At 37.5% G+C, this 20223-nt stretch overlaps 3 protein-coding genes across 3 annotated transcripts; 2 read left to right on the top strand and 1 right to left on the bottom strand.

Annotated features, from left to right (window-relative positions):
• Positions 1 to 1446: 1446 nt before the first annotated feature.
• On the top strand, positions 1447 to 6296 carry LOC149819623 (uncharacterized). The gene is made up of 9 exons (XM_089982255.1): positions 1447 to 1709; positions 2890 to 3056; positions 3340 to 3444; positions 3889 to 3945; positions 4210 to 4290; positions 4464 to 4498; positions 5011 to 5100; positions 5260 to 5416; positions 5996 to 6296. The coding sequence occupies exons 1-9, from the start codon at positions 1562 to 1564 to the stop codon at positions 6113 to 6115; spliced, it is 960 nt and encodes a 319-aa protein (XP_089838381.1). The 5' UTR covers positions 1447 to 1561; the 3' UTR covers positions 6116 to 6296.
• Positions 6297 to 12925: 6629 nt separating this feature from the next.
• Positions 12926 to 16325, top strand: LOC149819624 (large ribosomal subunit protein eL30-like). The gene is made up of 5 exons (XM_089983002.1): positions 12926 to 13054; positions 13138 to 13243; positions 13821 to 13922; positions 15935 to 16003; positions 16087 to 16325. Exons 1-5 carry the CDS (start codon positions 13034 to 13036, stop codon positions 16125 to 16127), a joined length of 339 nt encoding a protein of 112 aa, XP_089839128.1. The 5' UTR covers positions 12926 to 13033; the 3' UTR covers positions 16128 to 16325.
• Positions 16326 to 19232: 2907 nt separating this feature from the next.
• LOC149819625 (putative disease resistance protein RGA3) lies at positions 19233 to 19931 on the bottom strand. The gene has a single exon (XM_089983442.1). It carries the CDS (start codon positions 19929 to 19931, stop codon positions 19233 to 19235), a length of 699 nt encoding a protein of 232 aa, XP_089839568.1.
• Between the last annotated feature and the right edge of the window lie 292 nt (positions 19932 to 20223).

The following is a 20223-nucleotide window of genomic DNA, read 5'->3' on the forward strand; positions in this document are numbered from 1 at the left end:
AGAATTCTTGGGGTTGTCTTCATCAAATGATCCAAATAAGCAGAAAGCATTTTAAAAGACTCTTTATATGTATCATAAAATAATTCTTTCATGTGTTCTCGTCTACGTCATGCTTGTTTGTAATTAATTTTTATACCTTTCTTATGACTGATGTCTTTAATGATTTTTCTTGGAGTCATCTTCAAGTTATCATACAGGCATTTACGAATAACACCTACAATCCACAAAAAAAAAAGTTTTTTTTACTCGAAGGTTGCCCAATAAACCACTACATATATGCTCTCTTTCGTACATTTTCACTTAAAAGAATGTTGCTTCGTGCACTTTTGTGTAATGAATCTTCCAAGAACAATCAACCATAGTTTATGGGTTCTTTCTCGTCTTTACAAAAGATACTCTATTATGAGAGTTTTTTAAGAATTTTATTTTATAGTTATGCCTAATCACATGATCTTTCAAAAATTCAAAATAATACTTTAAATCATTAAATATTTTGCCAACGATAATGTTTTCATCATTTGATTTTGTTGTTAGCTACTAAAAAGATTCTCAATCATCAAGTTTTTCGTTATGCAATTCATTTATCGTTTTAAATGTATATATTGTAATGATTTTCAGTTGTTCTTCATTTTATGAGAATCCACAGAACAAGAACCTATGCAATCATGTCTCATTAGTAAAAAAATCAATTTTACTGACCAATAATAGATTATATAGCTTACATAACATATAAATTAACTTTTTAAAAGTTATTTTTGCGGCATTTGCCTACACCCTTAATTGTCTCATGTCATCTGTTTTTTGAGAATCATTATTATTTGACACAATATAAGCATCATCATCATTTGATTTTTCTTTGTTGTTCATACCCGCAAACTAAATCATAAGACATTATATTTATTTCTTAATTTGCTTGCATAAATACATCATGCATATTAATCCTATCAAACCAAGTGAAACAACTATGATTAGTTCAGATCCATGTGAAAATGTAGGCTAGACCTAACCATCATACACCATATTATGGATTCCTTGGTGACCAAATGTTGGATCCTATATAACAAGACTGAGATAGAGTATAACTAATATTATGAGAAATTACCCAAAGTTTTAAACTGTAATTTCTGTTGATATTTGTGATTTGGTAAAAACATAACTATCACATTTTAAACAATTATTTATGTTTCTAAACCACTATTTATAGTGATTTTTTATTTTTAAATATTTTTTGTATTTTTCATAAAAAATTAGTTTTAACAATTTTTTAATTTATTTATTATTGCCGATATTTTGCCCCAAAATTATGGGATTTTTAGAAAAAATCCTAATTTTCGCTAGTTGGCTGGCGATATTTTGCCGTTTTAAACTTTTGGTCACTTTGGAGTTTGGGCAGAGTTCATAGATATTTTGTGGGGATTGGATGACGTTCTAGGACCATCTTTACTGCCACTCACATTCTTCATATCTCATCAGCTAAGGAAACCATCCCAAACATGTTGCTGTGTTCGCTCTCCTGACCAACAAAAGCGGTGATTCTTATCATTATCATATGAGGGAGTGAATGGGGAGTCTCAGGTTTGGCCATCTGAACGTTGGCTCTGTCGAACTAGGGAGCAGAAGGCCTCTAAATCCAAGAATCCCAACGTTTCATGCCGAACCAACTTCGAGGAAATGGCTCAGATTTGCAGTAGCCAGGAACTCCGATCCCGGTATGCATTCGCTACATTCCTCGCTTCTCTCTCCCTGTTTTTGAGTGCCCATATTTCCTTTGTATGTTATGGTTGAGGCCCACCAATTGTCTTTGATATTATTTCAATTTTTTGGCACGAAAGCCTTGTTGGTATTGCTGAAAATTTGGTGGGGATAGATTTGATCTGGAGATGGTGCAAATTCATGGATAGTTCTTCCACAATTTCTGCTTTCTCTAGATGGGTTTCATTTTTTTTTATGAGTTGTGTGATGAAACCCATCTGTCACTATGTGTTTTGTGAAGTTTCAATAGTGATGCTGCTGTAAATGTCACTAACCAATAATGGGGTTTGCTGATTTATGAGAACCAAGAAAAAAGAAAAAGAAGATGCTCAGGTGACAAGAAAAATGTCTTCGACGATTTCTGATAGAAATATCAGGAAATGAATGAGTGATTAATAGGTCTGATATATAATTCTGGTAATGTGGAACCAATCCCTTGAACTAGTCGGGTTTGCCTCTAAATATATTTGGGAATTGCTACTTATACACTAGCCTTTTTTGCTGTTGTTAGTTCGAGGTGAAGGAGGATTGGCCTTCACAAGGAAATGATAAATTTCATGCTGAAAACAGGCCCGGAGAGTATATATGAAATTCTCGTTGTAAAGATAGCTCTCTTTGCAGATACCATCATCTTTTAATCAAGACAATGTAGTCAAAACGAAATGTACTTAGTTAGAATGGGCAAGGTTGTTGCACATTCCTCTGTCATGTGATTGACCATCTCTCAGTTAAGCACAAATGCCAAATAAGTAACAAAATTGTTCCACTAATTGTTTGGTGTATTTGACAGTTGCATTTTCTAGATGCCGGATGCCTTTTTCATGCACTTACATGATTCAGTTGTATATTTCCAACTATATTTTTGCAAACTTCTATGAAAAAAACTTTGTAACCATCAATTTTACTAGTCTCATCGGTACTTAACCAGTTAGGTTATCGAATTGATTTTTAACCAACAGTAGATCCCATCTGAACAAATACAAACATTAAGCAGCTAAATGTACACATTTCTGAAAGCATTTTGTGTTTTGAATGTAGAATCCTGTGTCTACTAGTATTCTGTTTGAAATGTAAGTTCGGCTTTGCATATTCATCTTCTGATTTTGGTCTAAATGATTAAGAGATTTACACTTCCAGGCGGTGACCTTGTGTCAGAAGAAATTTTGGAATTGTTTTTAAGGGAGAGAAGATTGAATGGAGACTTCATATCAAAAGTTTCTGATATACTCTGGGGCAGGGATGTGCTGAGTCCAGATGAATCAGAAGCTAGCGTAACATCTGAGAACAGTCAACAATTTCAAGAGGTTAGCAGAGTTAGTATAAGAAGTTCAATAGTTGATATCTGCAAGTAGTGGAACTGTTTTCTATTCAAAAGAACAATCTTTGAATATTTTGTTTATTCTTTCTTCATTTTGTAAAAGTCAGTTTAATGCGAATAGAACTATGGCTTACATATTTTCTTGGACAAGGTCTAGTGGTATTAATTATAAATTTCTCTGATTTGGTTGTTTTCTTACATTCCTTAGTCCTATTTGTTGCAAATATTTTTGAGCTTGCTTGTTTATGTTATAACTTGTGGTTCCTCAGGCCAGCAATGCTGAAAATGTTGGTGGATTTCTCAAGCTCACAAAAACTCAAGAGTGGGTTGCAGGTGACATGATTGCACCTTTCAACAAGAAAGCAGTTGTTAAGGTTTGGTATAGATTGTTATGTTTGCAATTAATTAAATGATATGTTTCTTATTATTATATTTTCTTCATTATAAGATACTAACTTTGGCCAAACAACCAAAATGGCTTCACACAGAACAAACTTTTTCTGTATTGAGTTAAGTCACTCTGTTTGATTGGATATGGGGAATTCTTGAAATATACAATTAAACATTAATATGGTAGATTGTGAAAGGCAGCTTGTTCTTAGACAAATGGGCTGATAGTCGGCAATAGCTGGTCCTTAGACAAAAATCATGTAGCAGAACTATGATCACAATAACAAAAAAATAAAAAAAAGATGGAAACAACTCTGTTTGTTCCTTTTCGGGAATATCTTTTAATTTGCCTGTAATATTTAGAAAAAATCATGTTTTACCAATGGCAGTAAACTTGTGGACTAAAACTCCTATTTTGATGATGACAGGAACGTCAGAATGACAGTGAAAGAAGAAAGAGACTTGGCCTGCTGAAATATGATGCTGTATGTAGCTTGTCCTTGCACTAGCAAGCTCCTTAGCCACAAATGCACTAACAAGCTCTTTAGCCACAAATCGAAAATGCATCTTATACTAAACATATTCATTAACCTGTTGAGTTCATGTTCTCTTGTATCTAAAGTAATAAGTGTGGGTGTGCATGTGTGTTGGCTGGAGAAGAAGCTGATTTTCTTATGCTTAGCACTTGTCTGTATGATAGACTGGGAAAAAAATTAGGAACTGATGCTTGTGCTGACTCTTATGACCAGCTGAAGCGGGAATTAATGCTTTTAACTGTTGGTATAGGAGCTGCTTGCAGTGGATATTGTTTGTTAACCTTGTCTTTCCAGGTATCATTCTTTTGTAAGAATGTGGATTAGCATCTTTCTTTTTTTTTGCACAACCATGATAGATATAATCATGAATTGTTATATTTTATATCGCTGAGTGGATATGCTTGGATAACACATTATGAATGTCTTAATTACTTGTGCACTAATGAACTTCCAATTGGTGCAAACAGGCTGCTATCAGTTATGCATCAGGAGTTCTCTTCAGGTTGGTTAATCATTTTATGAAACTTCTAAAACATCTTGAAGAGGAAAATTCTTCTGCTTCTTTCAAGGAATCACGGAGATATTTTATTGTCACAATAGTTCAAAGTTCAAACCTTACAGCATGAATATTGTTAATAGGCACCCTATTGTTCTGATGAAGAGAACATATCGTTGTCTCTTTGTGCATGCCAAGAAAAATAAACAAATATTGGTATCATTATTATTGTCATTTGGAAAGTACACTGATTTTTTTATTGACTTTTGACCAACATTATACTTATTAGCATGCGGGGCAAATTCTTCATTAATTTATTTTGAGGATCTTTGAGCTGGATTTAGCTCCCCAATCTTATTCTGGTTCTGTTGTGCAAGTAAATGACTGCTGTCAATCTTCAAGAATGAGTAGCCTAGACATCTAATCCTTTTCATGACCAAGTATTTCATAGTCAGTTAATAAGACTTGGTTTGGTTAGACATCGCCTGTTATTAATGTGGAATTTCCATGGATTGCAGCTGCTTGTATCTTCAGCTCCTCTATAATCATGCGGATAACATCTCAAGGGAAACTGTGCCCCAGATTTTTATGCAAAAGAAATCCAAGAAGTGAGTATTGTGGCATTGATCTAGACTTCTAGTTTGTTTGTTTTCTTAGCTAACTTTCTAGGATTTCCCTATTGAAAAGGTGAAAAAAAACTTTCCATGAATTTATAATTTTGAATCTTGAAAATTCAACCTTCTTTATAACAAGGTTATGTGGTCCAGGATTGGAATTCGAAGTGATGATCTGAAGGATTCCTTTGAAAGAATGTTGAATGGAAGCACCTTGGCCTTGTCATCTCCTAGGCTTGTGATTCCTGTGGCCATTTATGGACTCTGGGGCATATTGCACCATTTTTTCAATGATTCCTTTGATTTTCAGGTAAAAATTTACTGAATTTCTTGCTAGCCCTCTTTAGCCAAAAAAATAAAAGAAAAATAAAGGAAAAAAAGCTAACATAATTTGTGAGCAGACACTTTCTGAAGCATCGTCATTTTATGTTTCTTCTGCAAAGTCTGAAATGGTTGTTAGGATGCTCATTTATTTCTTTAATGTATATAACCAAACAACTCAGAAACAGTTGATTGTTTAGACTTTTAATTAGAGTTATCACTTGTTAACTGCTTGTTCAACATCATCGAATTTTCACCTCTATATTGTTAAGTGATTGCTGATCCTGCAACTTGTCAAGGGGTTGAGCTTTTGAGGGATTGTAGCAATCCTACTTTTTCTAATCATAATTCCTGGATGTGAAATTTATGCTCCCATAATTTTAAACTAGTACTTGTGAATGTTTGTAAGAGTTATATATGCTATACCCCCTTCTATAAACAAGCTATTGATGCTAATTTCAAGGGGTAGTTTAGGGTTTGATCATCATGTCTGCATCAACTGCATATTGTTTTGTTTTCTAACTATTCAAAATTATGTTCGCAATTAAGGTACCATTTTTTTTCACAGCTGGCCCCAGCAATGGTTGGAATGTTTGCATACAAAGCTGCTGCTCTGGTTCAAGTTTACAGAGACAATGAGGACCTAAAATTCATTTTTCTGGAGAACGAAGATGATCCAATTCCTTGAAACAAGGCTATCTGCTTCAGTTGAGAATTTGAGAAGTAGTGGTTTGGGCAACTTACCAAAATTCAAACGTGTACTGTGGCATGTCATCTTATATTTAATGCGTTCCAAAAATGTGATGCAACTATTTTAGCCCATACATGATTATGTTTTTTACTGTATCCAAGCCAAGAGTTTCCAACAACAGTTTTTTTTTTCAATAACAAATTTTCAACAAGAGTTGACATATAAATAAGCATTTCAAGAAAAAGGAAAAAGATATATTTGCCGAAATTCTTTCCTCCATGGCCCTTCCCTGCTGGTTCTGTCAAAGACAGACCCATGATTGGAAGTTCACCAGCTATGTATTCTTAAGTAGATCAGACCATACAGATGGGTTTGGATGGTTCACTAAGTTCATCCAACAATTTGGATGTGAAAAGTTTCTTTTAATAGTTGCATTTTGGTGCAATTTAAATCATTCATTTTTGTTCTTCCTAAAAATATAGCTTAATATCTAAATTCATTTGTTCAATCAAATATTCTAAAATAATTGAACCATGATAAATCCATTTGCTTCAGATTTACTAAAAAATGCATGAGTAATGAGACTGTTCATTGATGCCAAATATATGATATGCTCATACACACCAAAGTCTCTCTCTCTCTCTCTCTCTCTCTCTCTCTCTCTCTCTCTCTCTTGTTTATGTGTGCTTATTTTAAAAGTTTCACTACTTTTGAAGGTGTTTTTGTCATTTCAATTAATTGAATGTTGTTAATGTTAATATAAAGGGTTTAAAGTTAGATTTACACACACATATCTGCACACGAGTAAATCATCCATTAAGATTCACTTTTGCTAAGCCCTGAAAAAAATTTATTGTTGCGTGTCATGCAGTTGAACAAGAATTATGGAGGCAATGATGGATATTGACTTCCAAGGTTGTCTCATGGAGAATGTGACGAATAAGAAATCAAATGATGTTAAAAAATGTTCACATCACTGCCAAACAGACTGTGGATATATGCATTTATTGGGTCAGGGAATGACAGACTGTTGGCGGATGTGATCACCCTATCATAAATAAATGGCAAAATGGGAATTTTGGATTGAGGTTTTACAATTGTTGAACTATTCTTATAGTTTAATTTAATGGGCAAATATTTGGTGCTAATGAAGGTATAGGACTATTAACTAGAAATCGCCTTCTTTTCATATTTTTGGGGTTTTTCTTTTTTAATATTGGATGTGATCTACAAGGTTTGTTTAAATATGAATTTCGAAACATGTGTGATTATGACATGTAAAAAAGTTTTTGAATGACTTTAAAAATCAAGGCTCCACAATTTACCAGAATTTCATGACTCAAAGTATCATATTTTTACACTGCAAAAACATGATCCGAGATTTGTTCATTAGCAAAACAACCATATTCAACATATCTATATCTATGTGGTTGGATTTAGTTGATCCAGGATTTAGAATATGTTCTCCATGTTGTACTTTCATTAGTGCCAAATGCAAACACTAATTTAAGTATGGGTTAATATTCCTTTCTCAAAAAAAAAGGCATGGGTTAATATTCACTGACTCAAAGTATCATATTTTTACACTGCAAAAACATGATCCAAGATCTGTTCATTAGCAAAACAACCATATTCAACATATCTATATCTATGAGGTTGGATTTAGTTGATCCAGGATTTGGAATATGTTCTCCATGCTGTACTTTCATTAGTGCCAAATGCAAACACTAATTTAAGTATGGGTTAATATTCCTTTCTCAAAAAAAAAGGCATGGGTTAATATTCACTGACTCAAAGTATCATATTTTTACACTGCAAAAACATCATCCAAGATTTGTTCATTAGCAAAACAACCATATTCAACATATCTATATCTATGAGGTTGGATTTAGTTGATCCAGGATTTAGAATATGTTCTCCATGCTGTACTTTCATTAGTGCCAAATGCAAACACTAATTTAAGTATGGGTTAATATTCCTTCCTCAAAAAAAAAAAAACGGCATGGGTTAATATTCACTGAACCATTGAGCTGAAAATTATAGGTTTAAGTGTTATCAACTAAATCTAACAACATAGATGTGTTTCAGCATGGTTTGTCTGCTAGGGATATTTCAATCTAAAGATGTGGTTTTTTCAAAGCGTGAAATTTTAGTGCATTGTGAGCCGTTGATTTTTTAAGCCTTTCAAAAACTTGCATACATGTCACGATCAGATTATTCAAAACTCATTTTCTACTAAATAAACCTTGTAGATCATATTCATGAGGTCAAATCTAGGGGTGGGCACCGGGCAGGGGCCGGGCCAGCCCGCCACAAGCCGGTCTTGGGTCTATAAATTAAGCCCAAGCTCAGCCCTAACCAGGCTTTTGGCCCAGCCCAAGCCGACACGGGCTGGGCCGCAGGCTAACACGGGCCGGCCGGATTAGGCCTATGGGACTAACGGGTGGGCCAGGATTTTCTCAATGCCCGATGCTCACCCCTAGTCATATCTACAAAAAAAAAACATGAAAATAAGGGGATTTATACTCGATAGTTTTGTTCCTTCAATAGCACCAAATATTAATCCTTTAATTTAGTGACCTCTGAGTTACAAGATGGCCCCATCAGTCCTTTTACATGTAATTTTGTGGTGTAAAAAAGAGATTGCAAGTTAATATGATTGCAACCATAATCTTAAAACTGGACCCTGACCCGAACCCACCTGGATCAAACCCGACTATACCAAATATGCAACATTATCCCAACTCAATATTCCTCTCAAAGGGTAACTCCATAATGGTCATGTACCCTAAAAATATTGAACTTTCTGGCATTGCAACCAGTATGCCTCGTATCTGAAAATTACTAGGCCTGACTTCATACAAGTTCAACTCGAGCCATGTAGACACCAACTAGAATCCTTGGTTGGATAACTAGGAACTAGTGAACTTCATAGGTCAAGGTCCAACTATACGAATCTGGACTTGGTATATGGACCACATTTGGGAAGACCTCCTTGGGGCCTTCACCAAGTTTGAGCTTCATGAATTCAGGCCGGTCTCAATTTGAGGCTCCACTGGATCCAGTATTCTTAGAAATTATCGTTTCTGTTGGTTCAGCTCACTGTTAGAAATTAAGAAACCTGGTGGCCAAGGAGGTCGTGATATAGGGTTTTGGCTTGGACTAGCTAAAAAAAAAAGAACTTAAGAAACCCTTTTTCTGATAGATGAACCAGAGGACTTAGCTGCGAGCCCAAGACCAGTTTGACCGACCGGAATACCATGGTAACAAAATCAGTATGGCAGAATAGTAATAGGGTTGACTTGGCCAAGACTAGGACCTGACCTATTAGGTCCGGACCCATTGACCTATACTTAAAGTCCACTTATTTCCGCACTTCAAGAAGCCTTGTGTCTTCTTGTGCTTTAACTGAAATCAAGCAAACTCCGAGTCCGATCCATCCAACTTTTATATGGGGACCATACAAAATAGTGGTTAGGTCCGTCAATGGGTAGGGTTTGCAGTGGGTATTCGACCCGACCTAACCCTGAATCCCCGCATATCGGTGTAAATGGTGCCAACCAGAATAATATTCGGGTCAACCCGAACCTGAACCCAGAAGTATGCAAGGCCCGCTTTGGGTCATGATTTTTTCTGAGTACTTAGTCCGAATCATTTTTTTCACTAGGTACCCAACCCGACCTAAGTGTTTTATATGTATTTTAAGTAAAAAGTAAACTTATTAAATTATAAGAATCCAGGTTTGGGATTTCATTTTTGTGACCCCGATAAAATTCGAACCCAAACCTGACACTGTTATTTGAGTGGGTTCGGTACCCGACCTGACAAACCTAATAGTAATGATGCAAATCAGTTGGAGTTTGGGCCCGACACACACAATGTTGGATACAGATCATAGATATCTAAGAGCATTTATGATGCAGAGCATCCATATCATCAATTTAGTGAAGATGAGTTGGATCCAAATCCAACTCATCAGACCCGATCCGAGATGTGATACCTTGCAGATTCAATGACATGAAGGACTATCCGAGTTCAATTGGATCTCCAAAATTCATTATGTTTGTCAAATTTCAATTTCTGAGATTTTTGCTTTTACCTTATCAGAAATAGCATTGTTTTTTTCGATTCCATTTTGGCAAAGTTAGAAATCATATTAAATATTTCTTCTTATTTTATTTTATTTTTATTTTATTTTTTTTATAGGTGTCGGATTCTACAGATCTGGATAGTTCTAGTACCTTGTAAGGTCTTTTTATGGCACCAGAGGGTGTACGAGGTAATTGGGTAGTTTTATTTTTAATTTTACAACTTTGATGTTGGATCCAAAGTAATATGTGTGTAAAGATCAAGTTTAAATATTGGATCTTGTAACAAGATCCAATACCATCACCTATATCTATATTGGTGCCCCTAGAGCTGGACCAATATGGGCTTGGGTTAATGAAATTCAAAGCTTACCTTGACCAGTCACATCAGTCCATCCTCATTAGACATGATTGAGGTGTCGCCCAACTGGTCCAATTGATTCAAAATGGGTGTGGTGTCATTGGGCCAACTTGAGGTGTAATGAGCTGAGGCTTGTTTGAAATAAGCTCCCTCGTTGGCTTCAAGGGAGCCTGCCTCTCACGTGGCCAATGAGAGACCTTGTTCTTTTTGAAGCCCCTTTTGTTTATTTTGAAAAAAAAAAAAAACTGAAAAAGAATGAAGGGAAACCACCATGAGGGTGATGAGAGGAAAAGCATGAGCTTCATTGGCGGCTAGTGCGTAAAAGCTTGTAAAACTAATGCTTGTAACTGAACATGTGAGGGTTGTGGGTGAGAGAGAAAAACTTGTGTGTGAAGTTTGAGTGCGAGAGCTTGTGTATGTGTGAGAGACAACTGGTGGACTAAACCTAGGCTCGTTAAAGAGCGTTTGGATAGTATATAAGACCTTGGAGAGGTCATGAGAAGGTGTTGTTGTGCATGTTTTGGTCTCTAAACCAAAACTAACTGTGAAAGTGAAGTTTGAACCAGTGTGGTCTAAACCTTGTGTTGTTGTTGAATCGAGGGTCGTGAAGGGCGTTGTTTGTTGCTATTACCATTTTCATCGTTTGACTGCTTTCTTGTCTTTGATATAGATATTCTGTCTTGAACCACTTTTTTTTTTAGAAACCTTGTTCGTACTTTGTTATTGTTCATTATATTCATGTTGTTTGCTGTCATTGGACTTTGTTTGAATGTGATCTGAGTCACGGAACTGCTTAATAAATTTTCTGACAGAGTTCAATAATTTGGTTTGTTATCTTAAACGGTTGAATATAAAATTATGAACTTTAGCTTGTTGCAAAGCTAACATCTGGTTCAACAACTTTTATGTCTATCACTTTTGATGAATTCATTTTGGGACTTGTCTAAAAAGACTGGCAATCTCGCTTGTTTGAATGTAATATGAGTTATTGAACTGCTTAATACATTTTCTGACAGAGTTTGGTATTTTGGTATGTTCTCCTAAATGACTGAACAGAAAATTATGAACTTTAGCTTGTTGGAAAGACAATATCTGAATCTACAAATTCCATGTTTACCATTTTTCCTGAATCTACCTCATGCTATGCTTAAGTAGTGGGACAATGTTTCATGTTTGACTGTAATATGAGTTTTTAAACTGTTTATTACATTTCCTGACAGAGGTTAGTGTTTGAATCATATTTTGACCAATACTTCTTTGTTTGTCAATTTTTTTGATGTTCTGAAAAGATAACACACGAAGTCACAACTTTCATGTTTTAGTAAATTGGTAAATCGTTTGTTTACTATTTCAAAAGTTAGCTTATTTATTGCATGTTAACTTTGCAAATCGTTATTTTTGTTTAGTTTAACGTATTTTGAGCATAACTCCCTATGATTTTACTCCACAATTCCAAATTTTATCTTATTGAAAAGACAAGACAATTCCGTACAAGCTTCTTGTTTTGAGTTTCTTCAAACTCAGTTATCTAAGGGTCCAAAAACCCTCACAAAGCTAACAAACTGTCCATCCGTTGGACACCCAGTGACCTGTCTGCCCTGTCCGCAAGTTTCAGACAGAACTTCCCAAATTCGAACTCTATTCTGGACAAGTTCTGCCATTCTGGATATGTGGACATTGTATTTTCAAAGCCAGTGTTGAAAAACTTTCGTTCCTAAACAAAATTATTTGTCCAGTCGAATTCTGCAAGTTGAATAGTGACTCTCTGTTTGGTTGTCATTGATAACCAGAGTCCAGTAAATGTGATGTATCTTGGATGGCGGATAACCAAAATCCATGTTCTTTGTCCTGTTGAAAAGGTGCATTCGTTGCGCACCTTTTGTCGGTTCAGAGTGCCCCTGCCTCTAAAAAAAAGGCCGATTGAGTCCTTTTCGGACTCTTCTATTCTAAATATTCGCTTCCTTGCATTGAGATCCATTTGAGTCATGTATTATGGATCAGCTTCATCGCCAACTCCGCATCAATTTGGTTCTTTTCTGAAACAACAAAACCTATGTTATCTCAACCCATTTCACATGGAAGCCAACGGAGTTGATCCGTTCTCGCAAAATGGACCACGGCAGATTTCCAGATCGTATCCGAATCGCTGTTTCCATTTTGAGAACGGAATGGGACCCGTAACCGGTATTTTTCGGATGTAACATCGGGTCGAGCAAGATTCGACCCATACACGATCAAGGGACCCTTTCAGTAATTTCAAATAAATTCTGATCACCGTATAGAACTAAAAGGAAAAGAGCCAGGGTTTTTTTGGGGATATTTGATATTTCCCTTCGTTTGCTATTTACCCCAGGGCTCCCTTATATAATGCTAAATTACGTGTGGGGTTAGGGTTTTCTTGGCGCCAGTCGGATATCCTTCGCTAGGGTTTCGTTTTCCAGCGTTTGTTCCGGAGGAGCGGCGGCGATGGCGTCCACCAAGAAGACTGTGAGTCTCTCTCCCTCCCTCTCGCCTTCTCCTTCCCCTTCTTTCCGATCTAATTCCGAGCGTTTCCGATTCCTCTTCTTCAGAAGAAGACCCACGAGAGCATCAACAATCGTCTCGCTCTCGTGATGAAGAGCGGGAAGTACACCCTCGGCTACAAGACCGTCCTCAGATCCCTCAGGGGCTCTAAAGGTACCCGTCGATCGAGTCTGTTCTGATGAGAATCGTGATTTATTTCGTGTTTCTGCGGCGAAGTCTCCGCGATTATCTCGTTTTCGTTATTTCTTTTTTGGCGAACAATGAATTCGCCTGGACTGATAAAAATCTCAATCTCTGTCATAGAATAATTTGATCAGATCTGGTTTATGTGAGGATGAAGCTCTATGTTCGTTACTTTTTTTTGGGTCCTGATTTGGTTTCCAATTATCCCTTGTGTTTTATCATTATCGTGTTTGAGTGTGCAAATACGATGGCTTTAGAAACTATTTTCCGGAGAAGTAGGATGGAGTTCGATATTGTGTTGTGACGGGATGCGATATCCGTAGTTATACCATTTGGTTTGGATAGGTGGACACATCCAGTCACTCCATAGCTGTTTATATATTTTCAGTGTGTATCTGATGTTGATGTAATTAGCATGTAAATTATGTTTGTGTTCTTTTCAGATAAGGAGTCTGTCTAGTCTAACCCTAGATGGTTTATCCAAAAAAAGAAATTTTATGTTGCCTTGGACCAAGCTTACAGGATGATTTTGTGTTGTTGATGGCAGCAAAGTTGATCATCATTTCGAACAACTGCCCGCCTCTCAGGAAGTCTGAAATCGAGTACTATGCCATGCTTTCGAAAGTTGGGGTTCACCATTTCAATGGGAGTACGTTTATCAACATATCCCAATTTACGTTGGTTATTTGTTTATGGAGTTGTTTATCGCTGTTTACTAGATATTTGGTTCTGATTGTTGCTCAATGTGTTCTCTATTGCGAAAAGGATTCTTTGACTGGTGCTTCTACTATATATTTTTTCTTTGCTTTTTGCATCTTGTTTTCGAGTCTGTAAGGTGCCTGATTTCGTCTGGTTCTGTTCAATTTTTAGTTATTTTGCAATCTTGTGCTTTGAAGTTGCATTTGCACATATGAGTGATCTTGCATGTCTCCCACGTAAGTAGTTCTTAGTTCCTGAAAGTGGTAAACTGTAAGGGATTGTTTGATTTGTAATGTGGAATGGAACCTCTATAATCTGACATTGTTGCTGTTGGTAGTTTTGACTTGTTAATATTGGATCATCATGGTTAGGCTAACATCTGTGATTACTGCACTGACCATGTGTTATGTTCTGTAAAGTTCTTTCTTAGAGTCAATCTATAGATGTGGTGGTTTTGTCTTTTTGTCTATCCTGTAAAGTTCTTTCTTAAAGTCAATCTGTAGACCTGGTGGTTTTATCTTTATGTGTATGGTCCTGTGCTTCTTAATGTTGGGCATGAATCAGAAGTTGATAACAGATGGTTTCCTTGGTGGTCAAAACAAGACTTTGTTGATTCTTTTGTGTTATGGATCCTTTTCAGAATCCTGAATCCTTCTAAAGTTGTTAGAGAGATTAATTTTATTGTATTAGGCCCTGATGATTCTGTAGAACAGATGATTTTACGAGAATACAGGTTGTGGTATTTTTAGTTCTTTACATGTTTAGCTTGGTTCAGGTCTGTCCATGTAAGTTTGGTTTAGGATTACATAATTTTAAAGTTGACCAGACTTAACTGGTATATTATCAGGCAGAATAGCTTGGCTTAATCTTTGGATGCTATTGAAAAATTGATGGTTTCCAAGATAGTGAGGAAGCATGATGAGTAAAAATATTGTTTTCCTATTATAGAGCTTTGTTCAAGAAGACCACCTCTGAAAAGCTTAGGGACCTTATGGTTCCCCCTGTGTATGAACATGTAAGATATTGTAAACATAGTCATAGTCAGAGAGCATATCCTTCTCGCGTTGATAAGTAAATAGAAAGATGGGAGTGGGCGAGGGGGAGGATGTGTTATTAGCATTCATGGACTCCCACAATTTAATGGTGTACTGTTGCTTTTGATGGTGTTTGTTATTCATGCTTCTTGATCTCATTCCTTTATGATTAATGTGTAATGACTGATGGTTGATCTAGAACTCCTGTTTATTAAGAGAAAGATAAACCATACATTCTCAGCTATGGTATCATAGGGTATTTGAATCAGTTATTTGGCTGTGAATGAGAAAGAGGCCTACTTCGTTTTGTAAGAAAATAAGTAAATGAAATGCAAGTAACTAGTGTGTTATCATTGATCCATGGCTCATGTTGTAACATCAAATTTTTGTACTGGTTATCACACTGTCAGAATGAGATTGCATAGAATGTGAAATTGGAAAGGTATGAGATGTCTTAGATGTGATGGCCAATGGTAAGTTCTTTCCAGTGAAGCAAACCTCATACTGCTTTGGTCAAGTTTCACCACACAAGAAAACAGAATATTTATGGATCATAAAATGTGGAAATCCTCTTTCCGTGCCACTCTGAGGACTCTTTCATGTACATATGAGTGTCACATGCCCCACAACTGACCAAATATGAACTTTAGAACGTGATTTTATCCATAGGAAACTCTTAACATTGTATTGACTGCATCAAATGTACATGTTCTATTTAGTTTCCTTCATTAAAGGATTGACTCTCCTGTTTGTAGTATTCTTTTTGAAACATTGTTTAAATAACCTGTGTGAACTTGTCCTTGCACGTGCATTCACAACTAGTTGCTAATTTATGTCATGAATCGTCACTCTAGTGGCCCAATTGTTTCCTTGGATCTCTGTTGACGATGAAAATCCCATGTTTGACTCTTTTTTTAAATCTTTTCAGATAATGTGGATTTGGGTACAGCATGTGGTAAATACTACCGAGTGTGCTGTCTCAGCATCACAGATCCAGGTGGATACCTTTTCATAATGTTTTTGCCATTCTGCTGTAGGTGTAAGGTAGTGGTCCTCACTTCTGTGCCATCTCTGTTTCAGGTGACTCTGATATCATCAAAAGCATTCCTAGTGAGCAATGAGTGAGCAAACAGCAAAGTGACTGATATTTTTGTTTGGTAGTTTGATATGATTTTGGTAGTTCTGTAGCTTGTTTCAGTCAATTAGGTTTTGTTGTGTTGAGATTGGACATACGAGTGGTTTATGGAAGGGAATGAAAACTTTGTAACAAGAACCATTTGTTTCTCCTCTATGCATTAGATTCTTTTATCTTGTTTTCACTCCTCCAGCTTATGCACTTGGTATCATGCCACATATTTAAGAATGGATTTCATGTTACTACATAAACAATGAGTTTATCAAAAACGAGTCCGCTGATATGGTTCTGCATCTGGACAATCAATCAGCAATAGTTTGCCACGATTACAACCCAATGTTTGAACAAAGGGGACAAATTATCTGTTTCCATCCTTTAGGTTCAGATTGTCGATGCTTGTGTAATTCAGAGCTGTGTTAGTTTGGTGCTGGTGAATTTGCAACTGACTGGCCGTATGCCTGCTAAGCTCTGGAGTTGACTCAGATGTGTGCTTGCCAAACAACTTTTGGCAATACGTTGGCAACTATTCAATAAAAAGACGGTGAGACCTCTCCCTTAATTGCTTTTGTCCGAGATCTGGGGATCATGTTGCAGAAAGAATTGTGCATATCGCTTAATTGCTTTCGTCCGAGAACTGGGGATCATGTTGCAGAAAGAATTGTTCTTATCTGATGAACTTAAACCGATTGAATTGCAGGGCAAAAGATTGCTATGCTTATTAAGGTGTTCCCAAAAGCCGATTGAAATTATGTCTTGTTGATTGACTCGTCTTGTTCATTTCCAGGGTCTGCTTGGGGATCCCTTCTGAAAGTTCAGTGAGATTAAACGTTAATTCCTGGATCATATGATGAAATCCCCATGGATATCCTCGGTCCTTTGGGCCGTCCTGTGTTGTTGATGCACATTCACATCGTGTTACGCCTTTGAAGAAACAGAGCACCACTAAAGTTATGGATCACGACGTTGATTCTTCAAGCAAGAAACCAGTAGAATTAAGCAAAATTACTCTTTAAAACGTTACTCTCTCCATATAAAGGGTCCTACGAGATGGGATGGTGTATAGCAAGGTTTCTGGTAAATGCTATGCGCAGCAGCAGAACATCAAACAAGTGACGGTCAAGAATATCTACTAATCATCCAGTAGAAATTCAATGCAAAACATTAGGTAGCTCAATACAGGGAATCGGATGTAAATGGTCTGATAATTTGTACGATAGCAAAATCAGAACATAGAAAAGGATGAGTCCGGATCGGGTGCAATATGATTGCACAAATATTTGTGCATTAAGCACCTGATCGCCCTCCATCAGGCCTGTCCCCAAGATGGAGGCTGATCAGGTTCTTAATGCACAAATATTTGTGCAATCATATTGCACCTGATCTTTTCACGAAAAGGATGGTTGATATCATCAATCCTTTCTCCAACATTTGCATATTTACACGCTCATTGTAGAAATTTGCAAGCTATCCTTGAATTACTTGCCCGTTGATGACGATTCTTGGTATGTGGGCAATCTTGCGCCAATCCTTCCCGGCCACCTTAAAGCACCTCTCTTTCAACCCAGGGCAACTTGTTATCTGTAATGACTGAAGCATTCTCAGGCTTCCTACGCAGTTTGGAAGGGATGCCAACACTGGGCAATCCATAATCGACAGATCAACCAATCGTGTGAGGTTTATCAACATGTCTTCATTTAAGGACCTCAACATATAACACCGTTCCACCACCAATTCTTTGATAGTTTCAAATCTTGCAAGCCCACTTGGGAGTGATCAGGTTTTCAATGCCACCTATCCTTAAGTGCACTAAGTTGGGGAGGTCAGGTAACGACTCCAACATCCCCAAGCATGAAGCTTTCAAACTCAATTTCCTCAACGATGGTAGGCATGGGAAAGGGAAAAACTTCAAGTTTGGGACAGATGCAATCTTCAATTTGAGCAGCAGTGGCATTTCTTTCTCAGCTTCTAACCACTTCTCCAAGACAGGAAAATCATCAATGATGAATTTCTGCAACTTTTGGAAAGCAGTGTTGGACAGTTTCCCCCATAGAACTCTTTGCCTATGTATCTCACTGCATGCATGTTGCTCACTCTCAGATACTTGAGAGAGGGCAACTGCCCAAATGTAGGCAAGTGTCTACAATTGTGACACTGTGAAAGAGTCACAGACACAAGACGGAAGAGCGTCAAATCAAGCATCCATCTTGGAAATTCAATGCCCATGTACATCTCAATCTGTAGCTTTTCAATGTTTCTGTGAGGCCGGAGGCCTTCGAACACTTTGTTCATCTTCACCGCATCTGTGAATTGAGGGTCTAAACATGCCAATTTCAGTGAGTGAAGTTGCTCCTTGTTTTGAAGTTGAGCCCTGGTTACATCATTCTCAGAGTTCACCATCTCCGGGTTTTCTATGCTTAGCTCCAAGAGGTGGTTAAGGTCCTTCAGCTCTCCAATTCCACATTCACCAGGCTTATTGCCCACTGTGAACCTGCTTAAAATTTGAAGGCATCTTAGTCTTCCAATACCTGTCGGCAAGGATTTCAATGAGATTGTATCCTTGATTTGGAGATGCTTAAGGCAAGTCAGTTTGGTCACTCCCTGAGGTAGCTGCTCAAGTTGAGTGCACTTTGTAAGATATAGGGTCTGCAAATTACAGAGAGAACCAATAGAGTTTGGTAAACTTTTGACACAAGTATCAGCAAGGATGAGATGTCTTAGATGCTTCAGTTCTCCCACTGAGTCAGGCAAACAAAGAATTCTGCATCTGCTCAGGTCTAGCACTCTCAAGCTTTTTGAGTAGCAGAATAAAGCTTTCAACCATCTTAAGCCACCATCTTCCAAATTCTTCAGTGCAAGGAATTTGAGTGTTCGTAGAGTATTGGCTTCAGAGGGTGGAGAGCATGGGAATGATGCTTCGGATTCAGTTGTGGAGTTCCAGCAGGCTATGAATACATGGTGGGACTTGGTAAGGATCTCATTCAGGTCTTGTGTTTCTGCTGTTAATCCAGTGCCCTCCCCTCCTGCAACGAAACTTGCAAGATCATGCACAAGGTCATGCATCATGATGTGTGTTTGCTCTTTGTATGTGCCTCTATCTGAATTTTGAAAAGTCATCTAAGTACTCAGTAGCTATTGCCAAGGCCTCATTCATTTCCTTGGCTTGAATGAACCCTTCGGACGCCCATAAGTTTTTCAACTCAAGCTTAGAGATGTGGTAGTCCTTGGGAAACATGGAACAGTATGCAAAACATCTTTTCAGTGGTGGTGGTAGGTCATAGTAACTCAGCAAAAGAGCTGGCAGGACATCCTTCTCCATGTTCAGCAAATCCCATGTCTGATCTCTCAGCACAAGCTCCCACTGCTCTTTTGTCCTCTTGGTGCGCATCATGCCGCCTATAGTCTTGGCTGCAAGCGGCACGCCTTTGCACTTCTTTGCGATCTCCTTTCCAATCTCTTCCAACTTCCAACAATCTTCCTCCCTTCTCCCCATGAATGCTCTTCTGCTGAACAATTCCCAGCAGCTCTTATCTGTTAAGCCCTCCAGCCGTCGCATGTGAGTTATGCCCATTGCCATTGAGACTCTCTCACTGCGAGTAGTAACCAGAATCCTACTTCCACTGGATCCACTTCTAAGGGGATGTTTTAGCTTATCCCATTTTTCACTGTCTTCATTCCACACATCATCCAGTACGAGTAGAAATCTCTTGTCCTTCAAGATCTGTCTCAGATGTTGCTGCAAGGGATCACCCTTGGACAAGTCACAAGATCTCGCTGATGCAGATTCAATCATGGCCCTTGTGAGGCTCACAACATTAAAATCCTCAGAGACACACCCACAGCATCTTGTCAAAATAATGAATCACTCTGTCATCATTGTAGACAAATTGAGCAAGAGTTGTCTTTCCCAGACCTCCCATGGCTACAATGGAAGCTGCAGAGAGATTTTCATCAGCATCTGCCAACAACCACCCTACGATCTCTTCCTTCTCGGCATCCCTACCAAAAACTTCCTTTTCATCGATGAAAGAACTAGTCTCTCGAACTTCCCTATCAAAATTCTTTTCACCAACATCTGTTAGCTG

The sequence above is a fragment of the Nuphar pumila genome, chromosome 12 (assembly GCF_984573655.1).
Source record: "Nuphar pumila chromosome 12, dmNupPumi1.hap1.1, whole genome shotgun sequence".
Lineage (NCBI taxonomy): Eukaryota > Viridiplantae > Streptophyta > Magnoliopsida > Nymphaeales > Nymphaeaceae > Nuphar > Nuphar pumila.